Source organism: Calonectris borealis, chromosome 1 (assembly GCF_964195595.1).
Source record: "Calonectris borealis chromosome 1, bCalBor7.hap1.2, whole genome shotgun sequence".
Classification (NCBI taxonomy): Eukaryota; Metazoa; Chordata; class Aves; order Procellariiformes; family Procellariidae; genus Calonectris; species Calonectris borealis.
Genome location: NC_134312.1, coordinates 54,766,859 through 54,791,756, shown reverse-complemented (window position 1 = coordinate 54,791,756; position 24,898 = coordinate 54,766,859). Strand labels below are relative to the sequence as shown.

Below are 24,898 nucleotides of genomic sequence, written 5' to 3'. Positions count from 1 at the left end.
TATCCTTGCGGAGCTGCCAATGAAAACAGTTTGTGTTGAGGCAAATGTTGCTGGAGATCATTGTTTAAAAATTGAGACCATTGCCTGTGACCAGTCCCGGGCATCCCAACAAAGTTGGGATTGCTTTGTCATCCTGTAAGGTATCATATTGTCACGTGTGATCTGTGCTGTGCTAGACACAGGGCACGGATACCAGCCTAGCAGTGGGCATGCTCCTGAAAGCTCCCTGGCAGCATCCCCCAGTATTCCCACCTCAGCCACTGGCTCATGTCTCACCTGCCAGTGTTAGCTTGTAGCCAGAGGAGCCTTGTCCCCAGTGCCTGACTGGCCTTTGGTTACCCTGCACTTATAGGAGTGCCAGGAGGACGAGGCACAGCAGGACCAAGACAAGCATCCACCCATCACACACCGTGAGCCTTCCCACACCTGGCTGTGTATGAGGTCTCTGGTGAAACTTCAGCTCCTAAAGACTCATGTCACCATTCTGCCCTCAATTGGCATGTCTTAGCTCTCCCTAAGGTGGATTAATTGATAAAGAAAAAATTCCTACTCAGCTGATTCCCACTAGGCTTTACCTCACCTCACAGCTCACAGGATTGTGCCCCAGGTTTGCTGAGATCTGCCTGTGTCCTGGGTTTTGGACTCTTTGCTCAAGCCCTAGAGCTGCTGAGGTGTTTGGCCAGACAATTCTAAGGAGGCAACAGCTATACCAACTCACGTGGCCCGGGCAAACACCTCAGTGATCTTGCTTTGGGACTCACTTGTGCTGAGAGTTGGTCTAAGACATAATAAACCCTGCAGCATCTTAGGCACCAGCTTCCACAGAGGTGAGATTCTGCTGGAGTGAGAAAATACATTTCTGGCTCCTCTGGGTGAAGCAAAGCCTGGCTCTGGGACTGAGTGTTACCATTGCTCACATTATCTGCTTGAGCTTGCAGAGAGCCTGAAACAGGAGCTCTGAGAGTTGTTCTGCTTCCTCCTCCCCTCCAGAATAGGAAAGCAAGAGAACATGGTAGTTCTGCATCATCTTAAAGGGGTGAGCTTTGATTCAGTGAGAACAGCAAATACTTCTGTTAACAAATAACTGAAACACTAATGAAAAAAAACCAGAGCAAAACTCTTTATAATAAAGGGAATCAGATTTTATTTTTATACCCTCAATGTTAAAAATACGCATTTCAAAATATTTACAATGACTATATATGAAATAACCCTTGTTAATGAAACAGCAACATACAGTACTAGAATATATCCACCAAATTGATAAAGTCTACATAAGAAGAAAATGTCACAGAAAGAAAGAAAAAGAGAGAGAGAGGTAAATAGCATCCATGCACAATCTGCACCTGCATTTTCTTTATGTTCTCTGCCTTTTAGCTGTGGATGGAGTCACAGGAAGTTTTGACCTCTTGTCCCTTACAAATGCCACTTGTGACTGAGATTCTTCGAACTGACAGAAATTTGTGGGTTGCAGCAGTACCAATGCCTTACTTTCCCATGCCAGCATTTCACATGGGGACCTTGTATTACAGAGTGGACTCAAAATCTCTCAGCAACCCTGGGAGGTAGGTATAGTTTTATGGAAGAATTTGGCAGATGGAAAAGCACCGGGTTAAGTGACTGGCCTAAGGTTGTGCAGCAAGGAGCAGAACTCACAAGCCCTGCCTCATCTCTCCTAATCTCTTATTAGGGAATACATTTCCTCTGCTAACCAGTATCATCTGCCTTTGAGATGAGCTGTGTCACAAGGTGGGGCTCTCAATTAATACCATGTACTGGGTGACAATGTGGGAAAAAAACCCCTGCCTACAGATAAGGACTTGTCTCGGTAAAGATCTGCAATGTTGCAGTGCTGTTACCATGTTCTCAAGTGGAACAGAAGGTTTTAGTGTAGACACACACCCAATTGATTCCCTCCCTGCATGTGCATCATTGAGCAACTGCATCCTCTGTAATTAGGAACCCCTGTGTATCTTCACTCCCCCCACATTCTCTCTCTCTCTCTTTCTCTCTTCATCATCCACGCTTGTATATTTGCCTTTCCTACCTGTATCTGATTCAACCACGGGAATGTCAAATAGTGAACAGAACAGCAAAAAAATTTGCTGCCTTATTTGTGTAGATATTTTAATACAAATTGTATCTGATTTCTATTGGGTTGCTTCTCAATTTAATGTCTTTAACTTCCACATATGTGCATATATATATATATATATATAAAAAAATGTAACAAAAGGCCCATCCCATTTTTTTCAATGGACAAAAAAAGGGGTCATAAGCCTCACTGCCCAACCCACAAGGCACACCAAAAGGTAAGTGAGAAGGGCTCTAGGAAGGGAAAAAGATGTAGCCCTTGTTTTTGTGGTGTCCTTCAATCATCACTGCTGAGCTTGAAGCTTTGTGAAGGTATGACATGACTTTGCAGAAAAGGAGAAGAGCTGTCTGGGTCACGTGCAGATTTCTGGTGCAACAGCCCCAGAAGTGCTAGATCAGTTGGAGCTGTTTCTCCCTCTCTTTGGTGAAGGAGTTTCTGAGGATTCTAGCTTTGTTAGTGATTTTTCTGTGGTGGTGGCAGTGGTGATGATGGTGGCTGTTTCTGTCTATTGGCCCAGCAGTTCTCTCAGCAGAGCAATTCTTCCCCATTCCCAGTAGCCAACCCTCTCCCCTGGACTCCCATCAGCCTTATTTTTTCCTAAGAACAAGGTAGAGGATGCCGATGATGAAACTGAAGCAAAAGCAGATCCAGGCCAATATGAAGCAGTAGCCGTGGTGAGAATTTGTGGCATAAGGCATCTTGCCTGTGAACCGAGCTGTGTAAATGGAGACTCCAATCAGAATACACATCCCTGTGAGAAGGAAGAGGGAAAAGAGAGTTGGAAAATGCACAGAAACCAGCAATGCTGCAGGACTTTTGAAGTACTGTTGTCCCCTGAGATTGTAATGCATGCCTTGTGCCATATGAAAGAGAGGCTGCTGCCCATTAGGCTTATTTATGGAGGATTTCTCTTGCAGACATGATGACATAGACACTCGGGGCTTGTTTAATGGGTGCCATGGGGAATAAACCTTTGTTAGAAGGAAATCAGTAATAAGATCTGCAGACAGTTTGGTGCTACGTGTTGAATCCCATGAGCAGTAGCTGTCTAACTGTTTATTCCCCTGCCCCTCAGAATACTTGAATCCTTTTTGTTGTCTTTCAAAGGTATTTTGCAAAACCCACTGGGCTTTTCTAATGAAAATCTGGAAATATTTTCATTATATACAGTAAAAAAACCCTCCATGCTTTCCAATTCCTCAGTGCTTTGTTTTATCAAAAAAATGGGCCACTGGAAATATTTAGCTGGCTGACAATCTCCCCTGATGGCCACGTGCGGCAGACACTTGCCGCTAGTTGCGCTTGCAGAGGCAGTGGCACGCATGCAGAGCCATCGCAAGGTGTACATACTTACAGCAAACCAGCATGATGGCTCCAGTGATGTAGAAACGTTTGCCTTTCTCCAGGGTGAACAGCTGGACAATGAACATGACGAGCGCGATGACGGAGAAAATGATCGAGAGGATCATAAAGGCTTGCACGGCTTTGAGGGAAGCTGTGAACATACAAGGAATAGATTTGAGAATCAAGACTCAGCCTTGGTATTGTGCACCCAAGGTCCTGCAGTTCATCACCACAATGAAAATGCGAATGTAACTTACCCTCATCGTGACTGTTGACTTGCAGCCTCTCGCAGGTCTTGTTGCACAGTAGCCAGAGTCCCGATGATGAGGCCGTTCCAAAGTTGGAAGAACCCACCATCCAAGCCTGAAACAGGATGAAACAATTGCGTCAAGGGGGAGGGGGTCTTCCTTGCTCTTCTAGCCAATTGTCAGACTAAACCATAAGGGGAGTAAGAGTAGCCCAAGTGCCACGAGACAGAGAACTGAAAAAGTCAGCATGTGTCGGCAGCAGATGAACAGCCGAAGTGGGTGGGAGACGACACAGGCTTCCAAAGCCAGGAGGCATTTGGTCCAGGCAAAACACCAGGGAAGCCTGTTCCCATGATCGAGGGGGAAATCGCTCAGATCACCCTCTCCCTCTCCTCGTGCGAGGCGGCAGGAGGGCACAGTGGGCTGAGCAAGCCACCCAGGTGGGTGTGAGGTGCCCCCGAAATCCGCCCCAGCAGGTTGCAGGGGGCGCGGGGAGATCCTGGCTGCACCGCTCCCGCCCAGCCGCCAGGAGTGACCCCACCCCGGATTTCCCCGGCAGCCGAGGGGCTCCGGCTGCCCCCCCTTTTCCTCGGGCTTTCCATCTGGAGCAGCGCTGGGAGCTGTGCTTTTGGCATCCCCCCCAGCCCCCGGCAGCAGACTGCTGCCGTCAAAACAGACAGGCATGGGGGAACGGCCAGTTGTGCAACAGCCTGGCCGCCGGATGGGATGTTAAATACCTCTTCAGAGCTGTCATCTGCTGATGTCCCCTGCTCCTCATTGCGCTCTGTTGGATGAGGTGTATTGAGGTGCTGCTGGCTCTGGGATTTGGGAGCGGGGGGTGGCAGGCAGACGCTGCCTCCTGTACCACCCTGACTGCCTTTCTGCTCCCTGAGCACACCCATCACTGCTTCATATTTACCCATGGCCGTGAGCGGGTGTCCCTTACCTATAGACCTGAGCACCCACCCGCCTGTCCCCCTGCCAGCCGTATGAAGGGCTAGCTACTGCTGTGGAAGGCGACAGCCGTGTCTCCTTCAGCGGCGTCTCTACTTACGTTGGCAATGGTGGAGACGAAGAGCATGATGACAGTGGCGATGTGAACCACAAAGATACCAGCCAGTAGCACCAACATCTTGGGACTCTACTAGGGGGTGTCACGGATACAGAGAGCTCTGGAGGAGAACAAGAACAGAGGGAGGAGGTGAAGGGAAGGGCTGAATCAAAGAATAGCATTACTATAAGCTTTATTTACGTGTGAGAAAACAGGTTGATCTTAAATCCATTCTGGAAGCATGTAGTCACGAAAAAACATCGCTAAAACCTTTGTCAAAATCTGCAAGGAAGTTGCTCAAGAGGTTAAAGAAAGCCTGGAGGTAAAGGAACCAGTTTGGGAGGAGATGTAGAGCAGGGGTAGTTAGCTTGGGGGCATTTTAAAAATAGCCTGAGTATATACACAGGTTGCTTAAATTGGTGTGTGGTTATGTAAAGTAAAAATTACATACTCCAGGCCTACACTCCAGGAAGAGGAGTTTTTGCCCACAGGATTCACAGAGGTCAGGAAAGATTTTCTCTTCCTGTTCTCCCTTTCCCTCTTGTGGCACAGCCTCCTCCAGCTGGTCTGGGGCACGGACAGGTGGTGGGAAGCAGAGGACTGTGTGTTCCTGGGTGCATCAGGTGTTGAGCAGCGGTGGAGAATGGGCTGGGGTCTACCCCTACTCAATGGCCCACTCCATTATGTGACAAAGAGAATCACCAGAACAGAAACGCCACTGAGGTGTTCTGGGGCAGAGGAAGATGCTTAATTTTGCAATGAAAAATGCCTGTTCCCCTGTTAAAACTTGAGGCATGCAGATCACTTTATTACTGCAATAAGACTCTCTTGTAATGCAAATTCCCCTTTGGATTGTTTTGGGGTTTTTTCACTCTTTACCCTGCAAGCTTTTACTTTTTGTATGATTCCCTGTCATTGATGAACTTGTCATTGGAAAGGGAGGGCAATGTGCTTTAGATAGCTCTCGTGACACTGTTCATCAAGGCTGCTTACTTCTCCCCTGAAAACGCGAAACACAAGGAACAAATCTAAGCTGTGAGAGTGAGTGCAGACAATTCACACCAAGTGAGTGAGCATATTTCCCTTCCTTCCAGGCATTTATTATTTAATCGTGCAGTATAGCCACAGAAATCAGGCAGAAGAGTTTACTGGGTCCACGCTGTGGCCAGTAAAAGACTGCTTCCTAGAAAATTTCACAGGGCTGTGTTGCTCTTTCTCCTGGTAGTGCTGGAACTGAAGTGGTACTGAAGAGCAGTACCAAGTATGATTAATGTTGGCTGTCAAGTTATTTTGGTCCAGGTAACTCAGGTAAGATTTGGTGCTGTCACCATTTGTACAGGGTGTGGTAACACTGTCATGGAACAACACAATTACATTTTATGATGTCTTTCACACAAACTGTAACAAAAGGCTTTATTAAGTCCCATAAATGACATTTTTTTTACTCAGTGACTCCTCCTTCTCCACTCCTGTCTTTCCGCTCATTGTGGCCGTGTGTGGGAGTGTATTCCCGTAAAGTGCTGCAGCTATTCCTTGCACTGCTTTGGATACAGTTTCCCAAACCACAGCGGGCAGGCAGGCTTCTTCATCAGTGTCTCTTTGTCCAGTTCAGCATTAGCTGATGACCAGGAGGAATTCCTTGAGTTCAGGATCTCAAAGAACCAGCTCTGTTAGGTCAATCCTCCCACCCAAACGAGGCCACTCCTTAGAAGGACAGATTAGGTTTGGTCCTATCTCCTCAGCAAGAACTTGTCTGCTGTGAGGTTTCCTTCACCTGGGAGAACTCTCTGGAGTTGTTCAGCCTTGGCTTGCTGAATATGGGCCGGGCTTGCTTGTCTGCTTTGGGGTGTCCTAGCAAACTCCTCAAGCTCTAGGGCTTGATTTTCCTGGATGGCCTGGTCACTCTGCCCTCTCTTGCCGCAGTACCCTCCCTTAGTGATGATCTTGGAAAAAGTATAGCCTTCTTAGGAATTCCTCTCTGATTGTAGCAACAGTCATTTATGAGTTCAGCATTCCTAAAATCCAAGTTCTCAATACGATATGCAGGCTACCACATGAACACACCTGACCTGGGCGTTAAACCCCTTTTTTCCATTGACTGCAAAAGGAACGAGGGTTTCAAAATGCTGGATGGCAACTGATATGGATATGGCCACTGTACCTTGAGCTGAGAAACTATTGCTGTTGCCATGATGAAGTTATATATCTGCAGCAGGTGCCTTGAATAGAGCCTCTGAGTCAAATCTTCCCATTCCTTTGACTATTTGTCATCCTTTTTTCTGATTACCTTGGTTCTTACACAAACTGTAACAAGTGCACTTGCCACCATAGTGTATTGGTATGCATACACCAAATTGTGGCAAACTTGCCTGCTCTGAAACTTGCCTTTACTGAACAGTGGCTAAACTTTCTTCTTTCTTAGATGGATGTATTTTTCCGTGGCCTCTTTAAAAACGAATTCAGCAGGTTTTTTGCGGATTATTTTCGAGGACCTTCAAAAAAGCCCTGTACTTGAAAGACTAAAAACCTACTTTCATGACACCCTAAAGGACTAGAACAGTCCTTTTAAATGCATCTTCTGTTTGCATTCAGAAATGAAAATTACTTTTCAATGTAAAAAAAAAAAACCACACCCAGAACTTTGACCAATACGCTAAGAAAAAAAACAAATCCTTTATTCCTTTTGCTTTTTCTGCCCCATTCTCACACTGCTTGAGAGTACTGTTAGTTCAGGTGCTTTCAGTGCATCTACTTCCTGAGAACATCAGCACCTCTCCCTGAATACACACGCTATCAAATGCAAACTCCCCAGAGGATATGTGCTCACAGCTTAGTTTTGATTCTTTGTAAGTTAAAGCACAAGCCTCCCTCTCTATTCATTTGCTTTCCTCTTCCTTCATCTCTCCTTGCCTTTTAAATAAAACACGAGAGAACAATCCCAAAGGAGCAGTGGGTGAACGAACGGCATTGAAATAGAGTCATTTCTGTCTCTGACGGTACGGCACGGACTTTTCCTCCCATTAGACAGAGAAGCTGGCAGAGCATTGGTGACTGACAGGATACTCTTTCCATTTGTTAAGCGTGAGACATCTTTCTCCGCTACAGGGTGGGGTCACATTGCTGGAGCAATAGGACACAATTGCATGCAAATGCCTTTTCTTCCATCCCCCTACCTAAACTGCAGCTGGATTTGGAGCTCCTCAGGCTCTTCTTGGGCTATGAGTCAGTCTTAGCCTTCCTAGAGCTGCCAGTTTTTTCCACTGACTCACCCCAAAGCTCTCAAAACCACAATTATTTAACCCTGCAAGTGTTCAGGACACTCTGTCAGTTTTAGGACTGCTTCTCAAGAACCAGTCAAGCAACCAGGTTGTGAATCCTGCATTGAGCCTCCTGGCACATCTTCCAGAGGAGAGACCCCAGCTAAGCCAAGAAAAACAGAGCTGAGACATTAAAGCAGAATGACTACTGAGGTAGGACAGGCTGGCGAGGAAGAAGGAGTGAAGGTCATGCACCTGCTGAACAGCCTGCGTGAGTCAAGAGAAGATCTTTTAGGGATGACAGCGCACTGAGTTTCCTTTTCCTGGGATGATGGATGAGGAGAAATAACAAGCCACGCCAACAGTAACCGTGAATAACAATCACCATAGCAGCCTTCAGCACAAAAAAGCCTACAGATAAGCATGACAGACTCATATCTGTGTAGAGACTATTTCTCTGACCATGCAGGAGTACACATACTGGGGAACAACACATAGCTCTGCTGCACCTTAGTTCAAGTTCAAGCACTATCCATTAAAAACCAAGACAAATTCTTCTCGTGCAGGCAAAGTGTAGCCACTCATATCGCCCCTCTGTCTACTTAAGTGTTTTGGATCTTTCTATCTGGAGGGCAATCCGGAGAAGTGAGTCCTTGCCCTTGGTTTGCTGCTTAGCAAAGCATCAGGATGGAATGCAAAGTGCCACTTGGAGATACGACAAAGGCCAACAGTATAGTTCCTTAAATATAGGGAGTGGGTTACTCAAAAGGGTAAGCCAGATTAGGTAGCGGTCCTTTGCTTCGGCAGAAAGTGCACTGCAGTGAAAGGAGTAGAGGGGGAGTGTACAGGATGTTTCTGCAGGAATGATCGGGTTGTTTGGGGTGAAAAATCAGAGCACTCTCAACTAAATCAAAAATATTTCAGATCTGAAGTGTTCCTAAGGGAGGTAGCTCATTTGACTTCCATTCCCATTCTCCTCTCTGAACTGAAGTTCCTTCTTGGTACTACCTCACCAAGGGTGATTTGGTGAGGCGTACTGTGAGAGAGTCTGCCTGAGGGGAGAACTCAGCCAGTAGCCTATAGCAGCCTATAGTGTCCGGGGAGCAGAGGACATATAAATCACACCGTCTGTGAGCACCGTGGTGACCTCTGATTCCTCTGAAACTCAGTTTTACAGCTGAAGTCCCTTGGGTTTGATACATTCAATTTCTCAACAAAGGAAAGATGGCATTTTGGGGAAAAAGCAAATGCTTTTGGCCAGAATGTCAACAAAAATCTCCATAGATTGAAAGCAACTGAGATGAAAGAAATTCTGCCTTCCCCAGCTGCCACCACAGAATATAAGGAATGCAGTAGTAAGTCCCTCCAGTGGTCTGTCTCACCCAGTATGCTGTCTGATGGTGGCAGTAGGAGGTCCAATATTTAGAGAAAGCACGTGAACCTGGCCACTGTCTGAGGTGACACAGAGTCATACCAGGAATACTCGTGGTTCAAATCAGGGCCAAGGCCACTTGGAAAGGAAGGGGAAAATTGGAGAGAATGGGACAGAAAATAAAAACTATTTGATATTGTTTGAGACAGCCACAAACTGCCATCCCTGTCACTGGTGCATTCCTCAGTGCAAAGCCAACCTACAAATAGCAATGCTGCCATGATGCTACCAGTAAGGGAAACCTTGGCGTGGGATAAAACCTTCTGTAGAATTTGTAGATCTGTTTTTGACCGAGCTGAGGCTCTGACTGCATCTTAGCCCTGCTACAACTGCACACCTTGTCATTGTGTGTGATGTGAGCATGAGTCCTCATCATGCCCAGGGTCATTTGGCAGGATGCAAAGATGTGAAGATCTCTGTGATACTCTGGTGGCATGGTGACTTTGGACCCATCACATTGTAACTAGAAAGCTCATGACAACTTTAAGCAACTACAGGGAAGGATCTTTTTGCTTTCACCCTTTGCTCTGTTTCTTGCTTCAGATCCAGCTGAATCCAGAGTCTTTGCTGACTCCAGACTGTACGGCAGCACTGCTGTTGACAACCTGGTTTTGACAGACTGGCCTGACTCAATTTACAAGTCAGATGCTTTTTATAGACAGGTGGATGAGTAGGCTGGTGCCTCTGGAAAGAGATTTCACATATGTGGGAAAAGGGTTGGGCAGGAGGTGTACGTGGGCACACGGAGACCTTTGGAGCCTCTGGTTTATGGTAGTGAGAAGACTTTGTGCATGCATGGGTGGTGGCTGTGGTGACCACATGGGGTATAGCGAGGCTGTAAAAGTAGCAGATGAATGTCAATCAAAAGGAAAGTGTAGAGCAGCCTGAGGGGCTACAACTGAAAATAAACTTAAGTAAATGGAAGATTTTGTCTGGTTCTTGGGAAGCGTTTCCTGGTGGTATGGTCTCCAAGGGATCAGGGGGAATTGCCTTCCCAGGGGAATTGCCTTCCCAGCATGTGAATCATTTATTGTGGGAGCAGACAAAGTCCTCAAGAATCCACTCTCAGTAACGAACCGCCACTTGCTGAGATATGCAAGGAGGAGTCACAAAAGATGACACACAAGGGTTTTCCAGCTCTCATGCTTGTGATTCATACGAGAGTGGGGAAATATTAGAGCTCCTAAAGCAGACAGTGAGAAATAGGCATTTTCTCCAGAAGAAACCACCCTCGAGTGCTCAGCCATGTGAGCGCTCAACATCAACAGACACTTCAAAGCTCGCTTGGTAGTAGGAAGGGGAAGAGACAACTGCCTGGGGCCTGGCCGGCAGCCAGCAGCCACTGCTGGAGGAAAACACTGTCAATCCTCACACTAGACACGGCAAGGAAGGGCTGGGACTGATGGGCAGCGAGTAAGAGGGAGGGGTGGGGAAGGGGACCTCAGTGCTAATGGAGGCACAGAAGTGTTCCTCTGCACCTTTGGAGGTGCGATGGGGAGCCCCCTCACCCCTTAGCGCGTTGGATGGTCCCTGGGTGGGTTAATTAGACAGGAGAGTTGCTGGGACTTGCAGAGGTTCAGACAAGATGCCGAGATATGCGAGAAACGTTTGTGGGAGGAGTGACGGTCTGGGCGATGACGTGGTGTGTGTAGGGGTGTGCATCTGCAGCTCTGCGCGGCTCCCTCTGTGAATGGGAGTGTGCATCTGTGGTTTCCCTGTGAGCAGAGCTGAACCGTGTGTGTGTCTGTTTGCGTGCGTGCTCATGCGTGGCTTCCTTATGGGTGCGCGTATCTGTCTGTGTGACTTTGACACTGACAGTGCCCACGTGGGAGAAACCATCTGACAGCTCTGATAGGAAAGTTCAGATTACAGTGTGGTGTGAGCAAAAGTGCATAGATCATTTCTGGTGGGACTTCCTGCTTTTCCTCCTTGCAACAGCCTTTAGATAGAGGTGGAAGGTCCGTGGAACGCACATCAACTGTGCTTTTGGCTGCATTTTTAAATTAAAACTGCAATTCTCTGATTTACATAGACAGTTTCGTAAAGATCTTCCCTTTTTTTTATAAGGGAGGGTAACTCTGAAAAAGACGTGGCTCTTTATCAGATAGCGTCCCTCTCTCTCAAGATTACAAAACCTCTGAACATGCTAGTACAGCCTATGAGACACTGAGGTCAATGCGACTTAGGCATCTAAAGAGTCTGAGCTTTTGGGTCAGCCTGCTTCCAGGGTGTCCTTTTTCCTGCAAGCCAGATTGGAAAAGACTGTGCAGGATTAAATTGCAAAATCGTGTGATAGCTCCTTCTTTCAACCCACAGTGCACGAGTGATAGACTGGGGGAAACAGGAGCGTGAGTATAAAGCAGAAGCAAGAGGATGCTGTGCAGCCTGGAGTTGGCCGGTGCTCTGTGCGGGATGGGGTAAAGCTGGTCGTGAGGTAAAATGCCCCATCTGGCTTCAAGAGGGCTTCTTACACCTGTGATTAGTATGGGCTGGCAGAATGGTATAAGGGTCATTCTCGCTCATGTTACATCCACGAGGCATCAGGAACTCCCCTTGGCAGGGCACACCATGCTGGCCTGGCTGCAGCCGCTGGAGGCTAGCTAGCAAGTATTTTGGCTCAGCTGCCTGAGCTGGCATGACCAGTGGCTGTGCCAGTCTCAGAGCCCAACTTCCCTTCAGCAGTGGTCCACGTTCCTGGAGCTGGTCTTTAGCAACCCCCTGACCAGCCTGCTCCCAGCTTTGAGCATTTTGCAGCTCTCCCCTCTTGCTCCCATGGCTTCCAGAGGCTTGCTGGGGCCCATAGGGGAGATGTCTCTCAGGAATGAGAAGAATGTGGATGCTGGACCCAGTTGTGGCAGCTGCTTTCACAACTCCCCTCCTTGAGCAGACTCTGCCCTCTGAGGGCAAAAGGACAGCAAAGGCCTTCGCCCTGGATTTCCTCTAATCCAAACGTATTGCCAGGCGGCCCCACATTGCAAGAGTTAAGCCTTTGGCATGAGTCACTGCTTACCTGCCGTCAGCCACTCCAATGCTCATAGTTCATTGCATTTCTCTGAATGGCTGGGGATGACCTAGCCCAGGACCTGTCCTTGGGCTCTCATCGTGGCTATCTCCCCAGACCTGCGGTACAGACTGGTTTCCATAGGGGAAAGGGGGTAGATCTTAATTATGAGCTTGGCGAACCAGTCACTCCCTTGGGGAATGTGGATTCTGGAGCTGAGTTGTCCTAACCCGTCCCTCCCTACCGTGACAAAGCATGGGCTACTCAGAGAGCAGCTTCCATGTACTCTCTGCCCTGCTGCAAACAGTTCAGGAGGAGGAGGGTGCGTGGAGCTGCAAATTTGACCAGGGTTTCCTTTGTTCATTGTGCAGCTGTTCTAACTCAGGAGGTACTTTCCAAAACTCTACCAGCAGGGTTTGAAGAAATCATGCTCCAGATTGCAGCCCCCAGATGTGCTGCTCTGCTGCCCTCCCTGCAGTGTAACAGCAGAAAGCAGTTTAAGAAAGGAGGCACTCTAAATTTCCCTCTGGGCAGTTGATACGGGGAACTGCTGCTGGACCCAGCGTCATACTGTGGGACTACTGAGTGTGGACTGGCTCTGACAGACGATCTGTATAGTCAGATTTGAGCTAGTGCTTCAGCACATTTACTCAGTGCCAATATTATAGCACTGTGGCTACCAGTTAGTTATCAGTCCTGGCAGAGGCTGTCAGAAGAGCAGGGCCATGGAAAAGAGCCTCCTTGTCTGTGCACGCTGCTTTGCCTTAGCAGAAAAGACCCATGAAGTATTAAGCATCCACCTTCAGATGGGGAGATAGGAAATCCCCTTCCTCGCCCTCCCTTTTGAGGGTGTAAAAGAGCACCTCTGAATCTCTTACTTCTCCCTGCCTTGAAGGAAGGGTAAAGAAATCTCATCTTTTAGTCCTTTTTCATTACTTTTTTTCCAGGAGAACAGGAGGAAGGAAAAAAATTAGGAGTGCCACCCCCTGCAGCCTGCCCTATGTTGTGTTGGGTGACAGTGCTGTCACCTCCCTATTGAAGGGTACAGGCATAGGACCCCATTGAGATCAAAGGGGTCTAGTCATGCTATTTCTTGCCTTATGGGGCACTTGAGTATCCAAGGGCAAATCCCAGCCCGACATCAAGTGCCTCCCCCTTCGCCATCAGGTATAGCACTCAGTGGAGAGCCCCCGTCCAGCAGCCAAAGGGAACTGGGGGGGGTGAGCAAGTGGAAACGTGCCGGTGTCACGGCTGCCGCGCGTGGGGTTGATGGGGCCTGTGAAGCCCTGTGGAGTGGGCAGGGCTCTGGAAGCAGGCTGTACCCTGCCACTCCTGCCGCTTTTGCTCTGAGGAAACTCAAGCAGGCGCAGGCTGAGTGCCATGTGCCAGCCTTGCAGCTGGGAGGATGATGAATAGAGAGAAGGATTTGTGCTTGCAGCAAATCTCCCCCATCTCATTATAAACAAGGCCCCGAGGTGGGTCTTTTACAAAAAAAACCCACCGGCTATTATCAGCAGATCTCCCAGAACTGTTTCAAAATACAATCTCTGCTCCACCCCAGGCCACCAAACAGTAATTCCTGCATGCACTTGCATTGCTCGCACACTGCAAAATTCAAAGACCACCGGCTAGGCCAGCAGGGCCGGTTTTCCAAGCCCAGGGCTCTCCGTCCTCAGCAGGGTACTGGGAAGCACTAGCAACCCTGCAGCTCTGAGGCACCCACTCCAAAACTGGGTGTTTCTCCACAAGGTGCCAAGTCCATCCTCCATTAATGTGTCCTTGGGTGTGGCTCGAGTCCATCTCTCTCAGATGTCTACCTCGGGATGGCACGTGCCCGGTGGAGATGCCCAGCTCTCACACGAGAGTAGCCTGGATGAATGGCTCGGACTGTGTGCCACGTGTTTGAGTGGTTAGTCACAGCTGGGGGGGGCTTCCGCAGGAGCCTGCTGGGAGGAACTCCTTAGGTGGGTGTGCAGTACTTCCCATGAAGGAGCTGCATTTCAGGGTGTGCTTACAGGCACTGCAGTGTTAGTGCTAGTACGATACCTCAGTTTTGATCTTTTTCCTATGCTGATCCTCAAGGGAGCAAATAGAAATAGGCTGCCTTTAAGCCGCCCTCTCTCAGTGCACACAGTCCCCAGGTTTGGCAGCTGTGTGAGGTGGGCTGGGTGGAGGCATTCGGCTGACTTAAACCCCTGTTATCATAGGAACAATAGCTAATGGGCTCCAAGTTTTTACACTCTTCATACCCAGCTCCCTCTTATGTGTTTGCTCAGAAAAGAATCCCGCTCTGTCCAGAAATGTCAAGTGGGCAATTCCAGGGCAAAGCTGCTCTCAGAGGTGCCTTGAGGAATTCAAAGCTTTTGAGTGAAACTTGCTCTGTGGCCACAGCATTATGGGTTTTTTTGCAAACCGATTTCATTGTTAATCGTGGTAAAGGACAACTTCCAAAAACACTTTCTACCCAGACTGATTGCTGACTGTCCTGGAAACACGCGCTGCCTCAGTCAGTTTCCCTACCACTCAAACACATCTATTTCTCAGGAAGGAGGCACCCCTGCATGACCGAGCCACAAGCAATGGGGCTAGAGGGGACGTCAAAATTCACAAAATCCATCCTTCTGCCACAAGGTTAAGGTCAGCTCAGCTTCTTGGCCATTCGTATAGTAACTGTCCACAGCACCAGCCTGAGCCCCAGCCATTCCCGGCAAGCCTGGGCTAAATACTGTTGCAGTCTGTTTCAGACCCATGAAACCATGCAGGGGCGGGCTGGGTTCCTGCAACAGGAACCAAAGCCTAGTGCCAACAAACTGGCTCTGCTGCGCTCCCTTTCTCAGACCTCAAAAATAGTTCAGGGATTTGACCGCAGGATACAAACCATAGCAGACAGATGAAGTGAGAGAACCAGTGAAGAAGGGGAGGGAGGGAGGAGGAGGTTGTGTGGAAAAAGGCAGGTGAATAGGGAAAATTGCCGGTCTCTGCAATCCTACACTTCCCATCAGCGCCTCCCCCCACCACACCCCATCATGCAACCCACGGTGCTCTTAGCAATTCCACCCGCTCCCTCACTTCGCCTCTCAGTGCTCCCCACTCCAGGATCTGTGCTGCTAAGGAAGGCGTAGCATGCATTTCTACCCATCGCGTGGCTTTGCTTGAGAAACTGGGGCTTGGCTTCAGCCTCAGGAGCCGCGACCCCAACAGCGAAAGAGAGCTCCTCCCCATTGTACCCCAAAGCCTGCACCTTTGGGGCCTCTCAGACTTCACTTGGAATGATCATTGTTGTTTTAAATTAAAGCTTGGCAAACTACCGACGGAGGGGAGAGAGGCAAGCAGAAAAATGCGAGCAAGAGCCAGAATCACTGAACCAGCAGCCCTGATTTCAAGCAGGCGTTTTCCCACGTTTGTAAACAATGCCACTCCAAAAATGCGCGGCAGCTCCTATGCCGGGGCTGGCCCAGGTTGGGTGCCCCGTGCCTGTGCCCTGGCTGCACATGCCCTGGAGGCGAGAATAGCATTGCTGCTGCCAGCGCTTTACAGTTGCAACCGGGGCGCCTTGCAGTGTGGCTTTGCCCCGTAATGCAGCTGGATTTCAAAGCAAAAGCTGAAAGTTTAAGGCGCGTCCTGTAGCCAGCTCGTGTGCCAAGTTGAAGAGAAGTGGCAGAGCAGAGGAGAAAAGCAGGCTGGAGCTGCTGGGCGAAGGGAGCAGCCGCCAGTGAGGGAGAAAAGTTGCTGAGGATTTTCGAGAGCAGCTCTTACCGTGTGGGCTGGGGCCGGTCCTGGCACCTGTGGGAGCAGGAGCGTGCTGGGCTGCAGTGCTGGTGTCCTGGAGTGCGGAGCTGTAGTGAAGGGGAGTGACCTGGTGGTGGTTTAAGTTTCCTCCGGTGGTGCAGGAGGGTGGTGTCTTTCCACAATGTTTTAAAGGAGTTACTATGAATCAGTCTGCCTTTAAAGAGAGGGAGAAGGGGGGGAAAAAAAAAAAAATTAATGAGCTACGCCCTGCTTTGTTGGCAGGGTGTCAAGAGTCGCTGGGAGGAAACCAGCGATTCAAAGAAATCTGTGCAGGGCTGCGTCTGACTCAGTGCGCAGCACAGAGACCGCAGCCTGGAAAAACGACTGACGCTGATCCAGCTGAGTAATAGAGGCCCACAACAGCATCTGTTTATAAAACTGAACTTCTGGTTGTCATAAAAAAAAATGTATAGTTACAAATGTGGCAACGGGACTTCAACAATACAATCACTCAAACAAACAAACAGCCGGCTGGCAGGGGGCATCGTGAGGCTGGGTGAGTCACCGCATCCCCTCCCTGTGCCGCACGGAGAGAAGTCGCCGAGTTTGACGGAGCGGGGGAATGCAAATCGGACCTGTGGGGTTGGCATGGACAAGACTTTTGGGAATATACCAAGGAACAGAAATGCTCAAAATGCAGCTCTGGCCTGGTGGTGACTCTGGAACAAGTTGGCCAGATGGTGGTGGTTTGCTTCCAGAGAGAGAGAGCAGGCAAGGAAGATGCACTAAGGCGTTGTTGATTCACAGTTTTCTGAGGTCAGCATTTCTTGTCATCTTAAAGCCCTCTAAAAATAGATCTTTTACATTTGCAGAGAATTGACTTGTGTAGTTGTCTCGTGGATGCTATAGGCAAGATTGAGTGGGGATATGTTTGAGATGTGGGTGAAGGGGGAAGAAGTTTGTCAGAAAGCATCTGGGTTAAAATGTGATTCATATTGTGATACAGTTGGTGATCTGCTATTGCAAAGAATCAAGCCTGCCTTTGCAGAGGCCCAGAAAGAGATAAGCAGATACTGATAAAATACCTGGCAAAGACCTTTCCCACGTTAATGAGGAGGACACTGCATTGCCTTTATTTGAAAGACAAAGCTGGTGCTCTTTGAAGTCTACACAGATTAAAAGACCTTGCTATTTTTCAGATTATTGCTTCTCTCTGGTGTTATTGATAAGTGTCTGGTCTAATTTTAGACTATAGCAACCTGCTTAAAAACAGAACTATGGGTAAAACAGCAGCAAAGATGACACATATGGTGGGCAAAGGCATGGTGCCCAGACAATCCTATGAGAATAAGCCTAACTGTGTTTAATACCTATGGGTTAGAACGTGCTTCTTGGTGATATACATGAATATGATATCCAGGGAAAGGAAAATCTATTTGCTTGCCCTGCAGAAGGAGTTGGCATTTGCATTGAGCTGCACTGTCCGTTTGCCCTTCCCTGTTCCCCCAGCAGAGTTTATTGGAGTGAGGGATGCTCAGCTCCACACAAAATACTGGAGTGCACGGTCCCAAAGCAGACTTTGTGGACCAGAGTTCAGCTGTGGTGAAGCATCCTCTGCCCCAGACCTGTTCACAAGTGACTACCCACCTGCCAGAGGTCAGCTGCCTCACACTTGCAGAATGGCTTATCTGAGACCCAGCAGCCAAAACACCGCATCTAAAACACACTCACATGGGGCAACAACAGTGGAGCCCTCTAAGAAGTTGGGTATGAAGTGATCCGTGACTGGCAAAGCATTATTTGTCCAGAGAGAGCAAACTCGTTTTGTACAAATTGCTCTCTGGCCTGGGAGGCCGTGTCAGGCAATGGCCAACATCAGACGCTTCGCAGGGAAGCGGCAGGGTTCTGCAGCGTCAGCGGCAGCTTGCCCACAGGAGCGTTGCTTCCTAGCTCTCCATCTGGAAATGTTGCTGCCCAGCCAGCAGAGTTAAAGAAAAGTAACCAGACAGGCCACATAGGCTGTGACTGTGGCCCTGGAGGAGCACTGGTACCCTGCCAGCAACTGGCTTCATGCCTGTTGCTATACCCGTCAAGCTGGGTGTGAGACGGGGTAACAGCGAGTGTCAAGCGAACAAAGGTGCGGATCGCTGCTCCTGTTTGGGAGCAATGCTGCATGTGGGCAAGATGATGGTTTCAGCAAGTGAGGGTACCTCCCTAAAGTCAGGGTATGATGAGGGGAGAGCTCAGCTTCCACTGGGCAGATTGGCAGCTCTTTGGGATATTTGCACCTTGCATCTGAACATGGACACAGGGTAGAAGTGAGAGAACTTCCTACCAAAAGGTAGAGGTAAGAGAACATTTCAAGTTGATAATATTTGTTGTGTTTTCTGTGTAGCTGTTTGTCTGTGGATGAAGCATCAGCTCAATAAGCCTTTATGTGTGTGTGTGACAAAGAACCGGCCCTATCCACCCATCTAGAGAAGAGGCTGGTCTTTCCATGTGCTTCAGGCAACTTCTCCCTTCAGGGTGTGTGGTTTTCACAAGGCAGGTTGCAATAGAAAACCCATGACGTGAAAAGTCTCATCATGGGATCAAAAATCTAAAGCATGCTGCCAGTTTGACACGCTAAGGTTGAATTGCCTAAGATCCCCACATCATAATCCATGGTGTCCCTTGACCTAAGCATCACTCATTTCACAGGCTTTTCTGAATGCCTAGAGCCAACTAATAGGAGGCGGTCAGGTCAAAGCCATGAGAGTTTAAGCTGTGGGAATCTGGATTGGCACTTCCACAGGCAATGAGAGGGTGAAGCTTTCCCATGTGTGCCATGCCTTTGCTGAAGCCCTTCCCAAACAAGCAGCTTGCAGCTGCCATATGTATGCTTGTTTTGCCATGCCCCACACATTTGCGGACATCACTACTGTGTATGAACAGTAGTCCTTGGTGTAGCAAGATGACCATCCACAGTGACATTAGATAAGACAAACATTAAGCTTTCGCAAGCCCAGATCAAAGGAGGAATGGACGATGAGGGGTGGGAGATGAAGTGTAGAGTTAGGGGTGGGGGAGGCATAGTCAGGCTCAGCTGAAAGCATCCAGAACAAAGAGTTTCTAGAGATGGGGTTGCCAGGGGAAATAGGCCGTGGTCTCCCTACACTTTCTTCAGATGCCAGAATCTATGCCTGGGAGAGCTCTGTAGCTCAGTTCCCGTGCTCTCTGGGATGCTTTCAAGTACAAATTCAACAGGAATTCAACATATGCTATTTGGACAGGCTTTTCTGGATAACTATCTGCAAACACACATGGCATATTAAGCCCTCCCCCCCCAGCCTAAACAGCATGTCTTTCCGTCTAAAGATACTTAAACTCTTTATTCTCTCTTATATGTGCTATTTACTCTGTGCAACATCCTGCTGGATGGTTGCAGGACAAGTGGAAGTTATATGCTCCATGCTGTTTGCTACTTCTCCACTTGTCATGACATGGAGAAGGCGGGGTTGAGCCTGAGCTAATGTGTGGGTTTACAAAAATAGAAACCAACAAGTTTCATACTGCTCTGTAGTGGTGTAACTGATGTGTGTGTGTGTGTTTCCTGGGGTTATCCATGTGATACAGTAATTTGCAGAGACATTTGATACATCTCAGAGCCATATGATAAACTGCATTTGTCACGCATGACCCTGCAGGGCTTCAAATGGGAGCATTCATCCACTGGAGAGGGCGATGGTTCCCTTATTTATAGCTTCACTCAGTTGTGAGGAAGCAGATTTTGGAAGTCACACCTTTATGGTTTTGGTCATTTCTCTAATGTGTGTTGTCATGTTCCTGTCCCCCCAAGGACCACTAGACTTCCAATACTTAGGGAACCTGACTTCACAAGCTCAGTGATACAAGAAAGGAGTGGATTGCAGTCAACACTGAACAGATGTAACTTTTCCTCTGCACAGTATGGGGATTTGGGTTTTTTTTTTTTTTGGGTGGCAGGGATAATCTCTAGCCCAAGTACTTTGGTAAACTGTATGAAGAACAAAACCTACAGAAACATCTACATCTGATTTTTCCAAAATCAGTTAGTACTGCCAGACTGACTGACCTTTTGAAAGTGGGTGATAGGTACAGAGTTGAAAATGCCCTGGGTTTGTAGTATTTGTGTAGGAATGGTGTGTCACAAAGCTTTAACAGGCAAGAATTGCGATAGTTCCCTCCAGGAGTTGAGCATTATGTGCGGGGTCTATGCCAGAATGCATTCTCCGCATCACACCTACCACATCTGGGAAGCCCCAAAGTTTTCCTTGTTTCTTAACAGGAATAAAAAATGAATATGGGCATGAGATAAGGAGACCATTCCTACCATAATTTGCATAGTGATTAGAATTTAGTTTTGTCCTACCATGTGAAAAGGACCATACGCTTCATTCTTATGTTGGAAAGGGAGATGAGGATGGATTATGATTCCTCTGTGCAGTGGGTGAACTGGCATTTCACACTGTCTTAGACTACTGACATTCACATTGTGGTCTCTGCAGCACATTTGGAGATTCTGCCAGACTGGGTAAATGGCAATCCATTTGTAACTGGCTGAGGGGTTTGGACGAGTTCTCAGGGCATCAGTTAGCCCAGAAGTGCCTTGCCATCCTAGGCTCTGTTGGGTGGGCTGAATGTGATCCTCAGGCTGAGGTTCTGAACACCTGGAGGAGGCAACATTAGCTGGCTGATGCTAGGAATAGAGACCTGAATCTGGGAAAACATAATTTTCTTCCATGCTTTGGAGCAAAAGAAGGTGTGGTGAGATGAGAGCCATCTGAAAGGAGGAGATCTTCCACTGCTTTTATGAGACTGGGGGAACTGCACTCCTCATCTCATTTTCTCTTAGTTTAACCTCTTCCTTTTTTCTATTGGAAACAGCCCAGCTGAAGCCATTTGCTTGTAATGTGCAAATGGTACCTCTGCCCTGGCAGACCCATCTGAGCTGTTACTTTCCCCAAGAACCTCTCCCATTCCACATCAAAGAGGTAGTGGCTGGTGGTATTTTCCACCTGCACATGAAGGTCTCTCTCATCCATTCTAGCAGCCAACGAGGTTTTTTTATTGCTTTCTTCTGCTCCTGGCTCATTTCTACCTCTGCCTTCTGTGGCTGCTGTATTGCGCAGTACACGTTACTGATTGCTTCACCGACAGGTCTTACTGTATTAGTGGAGAAAAAAAAATCCTCCAAGCACCAAGAAATGGCATGAGTTGACAGTGCCTTATTGTTCCCCTTTCATTCAGTGCTGACAAAAGGAATTACCTGCATGACCATCCTGGACTGCAACTGTGTCACTGGCTGTAGAAACGGACATTGGCTAGGAGGCCAAGGCAAGGGCAAATGCCATTTGTGCTGCAGTTGAGGTTTGATAATGGGTCATCTTTCTATTTGTCTGCTGCTCCCATGGGCTGTTTGCAGGTGTTATCTCTAAAGGTTTGCTGGACTTTCTTCTTAGAGCAGATGTTGGTGTCCTGAGAAAGTTGGAGGATCTGCCTCTGCAGCCAGAGATAAGATCTTGGAGGGTGCATGAAAGCTACCTGTACTTGCCTCTCACTCTCTACAATATCTTGCTTTTTTTAATCTCAGGATGCATTTATTTAAGTAACATTGCAGTGTCACAGGCTCTACATGTATGCCGGAGCGGAGAGTGCTAGCCTAGAAAGATACATGGGAGAGACTGCAAGGGATCTAGCATATGAACAAACCAAGCAGGCAGATCATTGCTTAACTCTACTAAGGAAAAGCCCAGGGAAGGCTTGCTAGGGAGGGCAGTGGTACCTGTACTGGTCTCCCAGTGAGGGGAAGGGTTGGTGGGAGAGGAAAAGCACCAAACTCAGTGCATAGTGAGGAAAGAGGAGAAGAAAAACACGGAAGTGTAGCTGGGATGGAAAGATGGGCTGGGCATTGACAGGCTCAGGGCAGGGCGGAGAGGGCTGAACACCATGGGTGATGCAACCGGTAAGGAAAGCGCCTCCGAGCTCCAAATCCTTGAGCAAAGTGCAGAGGGCTGGCAGGAGATTGGGAAGTCCTCTCCCTCCTGTTGCTGTTGCATGGCAGAAGGGAGGGGAGGATCTCTAGGTTTGCCCATTCATTTCCTGACAAAAAGGGAAACAATTCCTGTGACTGCAGAGGCATAGTTCCCTTCTGAAAGAGGAAACATCTACACGTGTCACGCTCTGGACCAGCTTCTGAGTTTATTTGCAGCAGCGCAGAACTGGAACAACTCGCATCGACTTCATGGCAGTCTTTCTGATTTTGAATCAGGGATTGAAGCAGTGCCACCATGTCAAGAAACTGGTGGTAAAGAGCGATTTTGTGAGGGGGAAAGCCCCTCACCTCGGCACAAAGACTGAGCATTGAACTAAGCTCTCTCTCCTTCCTTGCTACCTGTTCCCCTGCTTCTTGCCAGCTGTCCATTGATCTTTTGAGAGGGAACATAAATTGTGCTTTGCTTCCCCTTGTACACACACGCTCCCTTTCTGTGCCTTATGCATTCACAAACACAAAAATTTTCATGACTCCATTTCTTCTCCTTTTGTAATGTACAGTCACCACTTTCGTGGCTCCCTTGTGTTTGAGGCAGGATATGGGCAGGAAATAATAACACAAGATTCAAACTGGAAAAATGCAAACCTATTATCTGGGGAAAAATAAACCCAAAGTTAGCTATTCAGAGGGCGGGAGCCTTTGGAACTTGCAAGAGAAATAAAGCTGGAAGCAACTTAACAGGGACAGCAGACAGAGAGCTGGAGAAGAGCTTGCAACGTGATACAGCACTTAGCGGGGGAGAAGGCAGCCAATGTCATTTACAGCTTTTCAGATGCTGATGTCCCTCTTGCATCCACAAATTTCAGAGCCATGTTTCACCCCTGGAGAGGCCCTATCAGTGGTAATGATAGCAAAAGCTGAAGATTCTCATTGCAGAGAGGATTTGCCTCAAATCCTATGGTAGGGGATCGCTCTAGTGTAGTCCCAGCAATACTGTGGGACTGAGGAATTGCCCGGCTGGTCTGTGGTATCTTCATACTAGTCAAAGTCAGAGGCATCATGTCCCTGTGCAGCTCCATGCTGGGAGCATGGGGGAAGACATGAACTAGACAAGGGGGAGGAGAAAGGGAGCATTCATCACCTTGCCTGGCTCTGAGGGTGATTAGATAGCACAGAGAAGTAAAAGTCTGGGCTTTTTGACTTCAGGTGTGCTTAGGGAGGGTGATGCTGTGTGGGTGTGGAACGAAAATCAGAAAAACATCTCAATGACACAAAATGATTGCTTGAATTTGATAGGTATGTCTGGGCACCGCCATCCCTGTGAGATACACGATCAACGAGATAAAAAATTAGAATGAATGAATTGAAGCAAAGGACATGGCAGACTGGTAAAGAGTGCTCCCTGATGAAGAATAAGGACTCTTGGAGTTGGACTGAACAAATGCTGAGGAGGATGTGGTTATTTGAGGGGATTTTTGAACTTTGAATTGAAGCTTAAGGGTAACCCCAAAGCTATAGGCACTACGTTGCTGAGAACAAATGTTACATCTCCTGTGATATGCAAGAGCGTGCATCTACTTTATAATACCGGTCAAAATTGGACTAGAGGGTGAAGCTGAGCAAAACAAGGCACAGGCTGAATAACCTGAAACAATAGCTTTGCAGTGGCCAGGTGTGGTATGAATGATGAGTGTACTGGGTCAGGGTGAAACACAGAGGAGCGAGGGCCACCATCATCTTCATCACTTCCAGAAGAACAGGACAAAATCTTTCCGAGTGCAGGGTATGATCCTCTTCACAGTGCTGCTGTGTGTCTGTTGTGGTGAGCAATATGTGCAGGCAGGGTGATAGGCCACTTCAACATCCCATTTCTATTATTGTGGCTAAAGAGGCAGTAAGCCATGTGTTAGGAACCCCCATGCGGTACTTGAGATGTAACTCAAGTACCTTATAGGTGGTTATACTTCTTAAACTGGTGATATTTTCCACAGGTGATGGGGAAGGAGGCCATCCTGCCTCACAAACCACTTGCAGAGCAGCTATTCCCAGCAGGCATCACCAGCAGCTCCATCTGCCTGGCTGCGGAGTCCTTTTCTCTGTAAGAAAAGTGGTTAAGGTGGAGGGGAAGGGAGGTACCGATCTCCTTTGACCCCTCCAAGTTTCATGGCGAGGACGGGCTCCATGTGACTTAGAAGCAGTGGTGAGGCCGGGCAGACCAGCTCTGATCAGGCCATGAATGCTTGTGGGCTGCACTGCTGCTTAAGGAGGTTCCTCGTGCTGCCTCCCATCCGCTTGTTCAAGTACAGTGCTGTCACCGTCACAGCTCAACATAGGGGTGATATCCATGCCATGGGCCAAAGAGTGGCCATGATGGAGCTCTGAAAGTTAACAGAGACCTCTGCATGGCACAACTACCAAAATAAGTGATTGCAGAGTGAAAGCAGGGCGGAAACAGCAATGAAAAAGGAAGCTGCAAAGTCTTTGGTAGCTGACCTGCTCCTCCATCTCTCAGAGGGGTTTTACTGCTGTCTCTGCTGTTCTCTTATGGGGGAGCAGGATATGTGGGTGCATTTGAGACATGAATTCCCAGCCTTTCTCTTTGCCGGAAACCGATCCCACCCAATACTCACACAAGCGGCAGCTGCTGGTTGTCCCACTCCCCACGCCGGCTGCCAGCTGAGTCTGTCCCAGCAGCAGCTGATGCTGCTCACCCACACAGGTCACTGAG

At 48.3% G+C, this 24,898-nt stretch overlaps 1 protein-coding gene across 1 annotated transcript; it reads right to left on the bottom strand.

Moving 5' to 3' along the window:
- Window positions 1–1,120: 1,120 nt before the first annotated feature.
- Window positions 1,121–16,350, bottom strand: EMP1 (epithelial membrane protein 1). The gene is made up of 5 exons (XM_075153095.1): window positions 16,185–16,350; window positions 4,742–4,859; window positions 3,697–3,802; window positions 3,450–3,590; window positions 1,121–2,846 (listed from the first exon to the last, which is right to left on the bottom strand). The coding sequence occupies exons 2-5, from the start codon at window positions 4,817–4,819 to the stop codon at window positions 2,683–2,685; spliced, it is 489 nt and encodes a 162-aa protein (XP_075009196.1). The 5' UTR covers window positions 4,820–4,859; window positions 16,185–16,350; the 3' UTR covers window positions 1,121–2,682.
- Window positions 16,351–24,898: the final 8,548 nt, after the last annotated feature.

What these genes read in the sequence shown, in the direction of transcription:
- EMP1 (XM_075153095.1), bottom strand. Translation starts at nt 4,819, where the DNA reads ATGTTGGTGCTACTGGCTGGTATCTTTGTGGTTCACATCGCCACTGTC. An exon ending in AGTCAACAGTCACGATGAGG is followed by an intron (nt 3,591 to 3,696) that starts GTAAGTTACATT and finishes GTATGTTCACAG; the next exon opens with CTTCCCTCAAAGCCGTGCAA. An exon ending in AGCCATCATGCTGGTTTGCT is followed by an intron (nt 2,847 to 3,449) that starts GTAAGTATGTAC and finishes TCCTTCTCACAG; the next exon opens with GGATGTGTATTCTGATTGGA.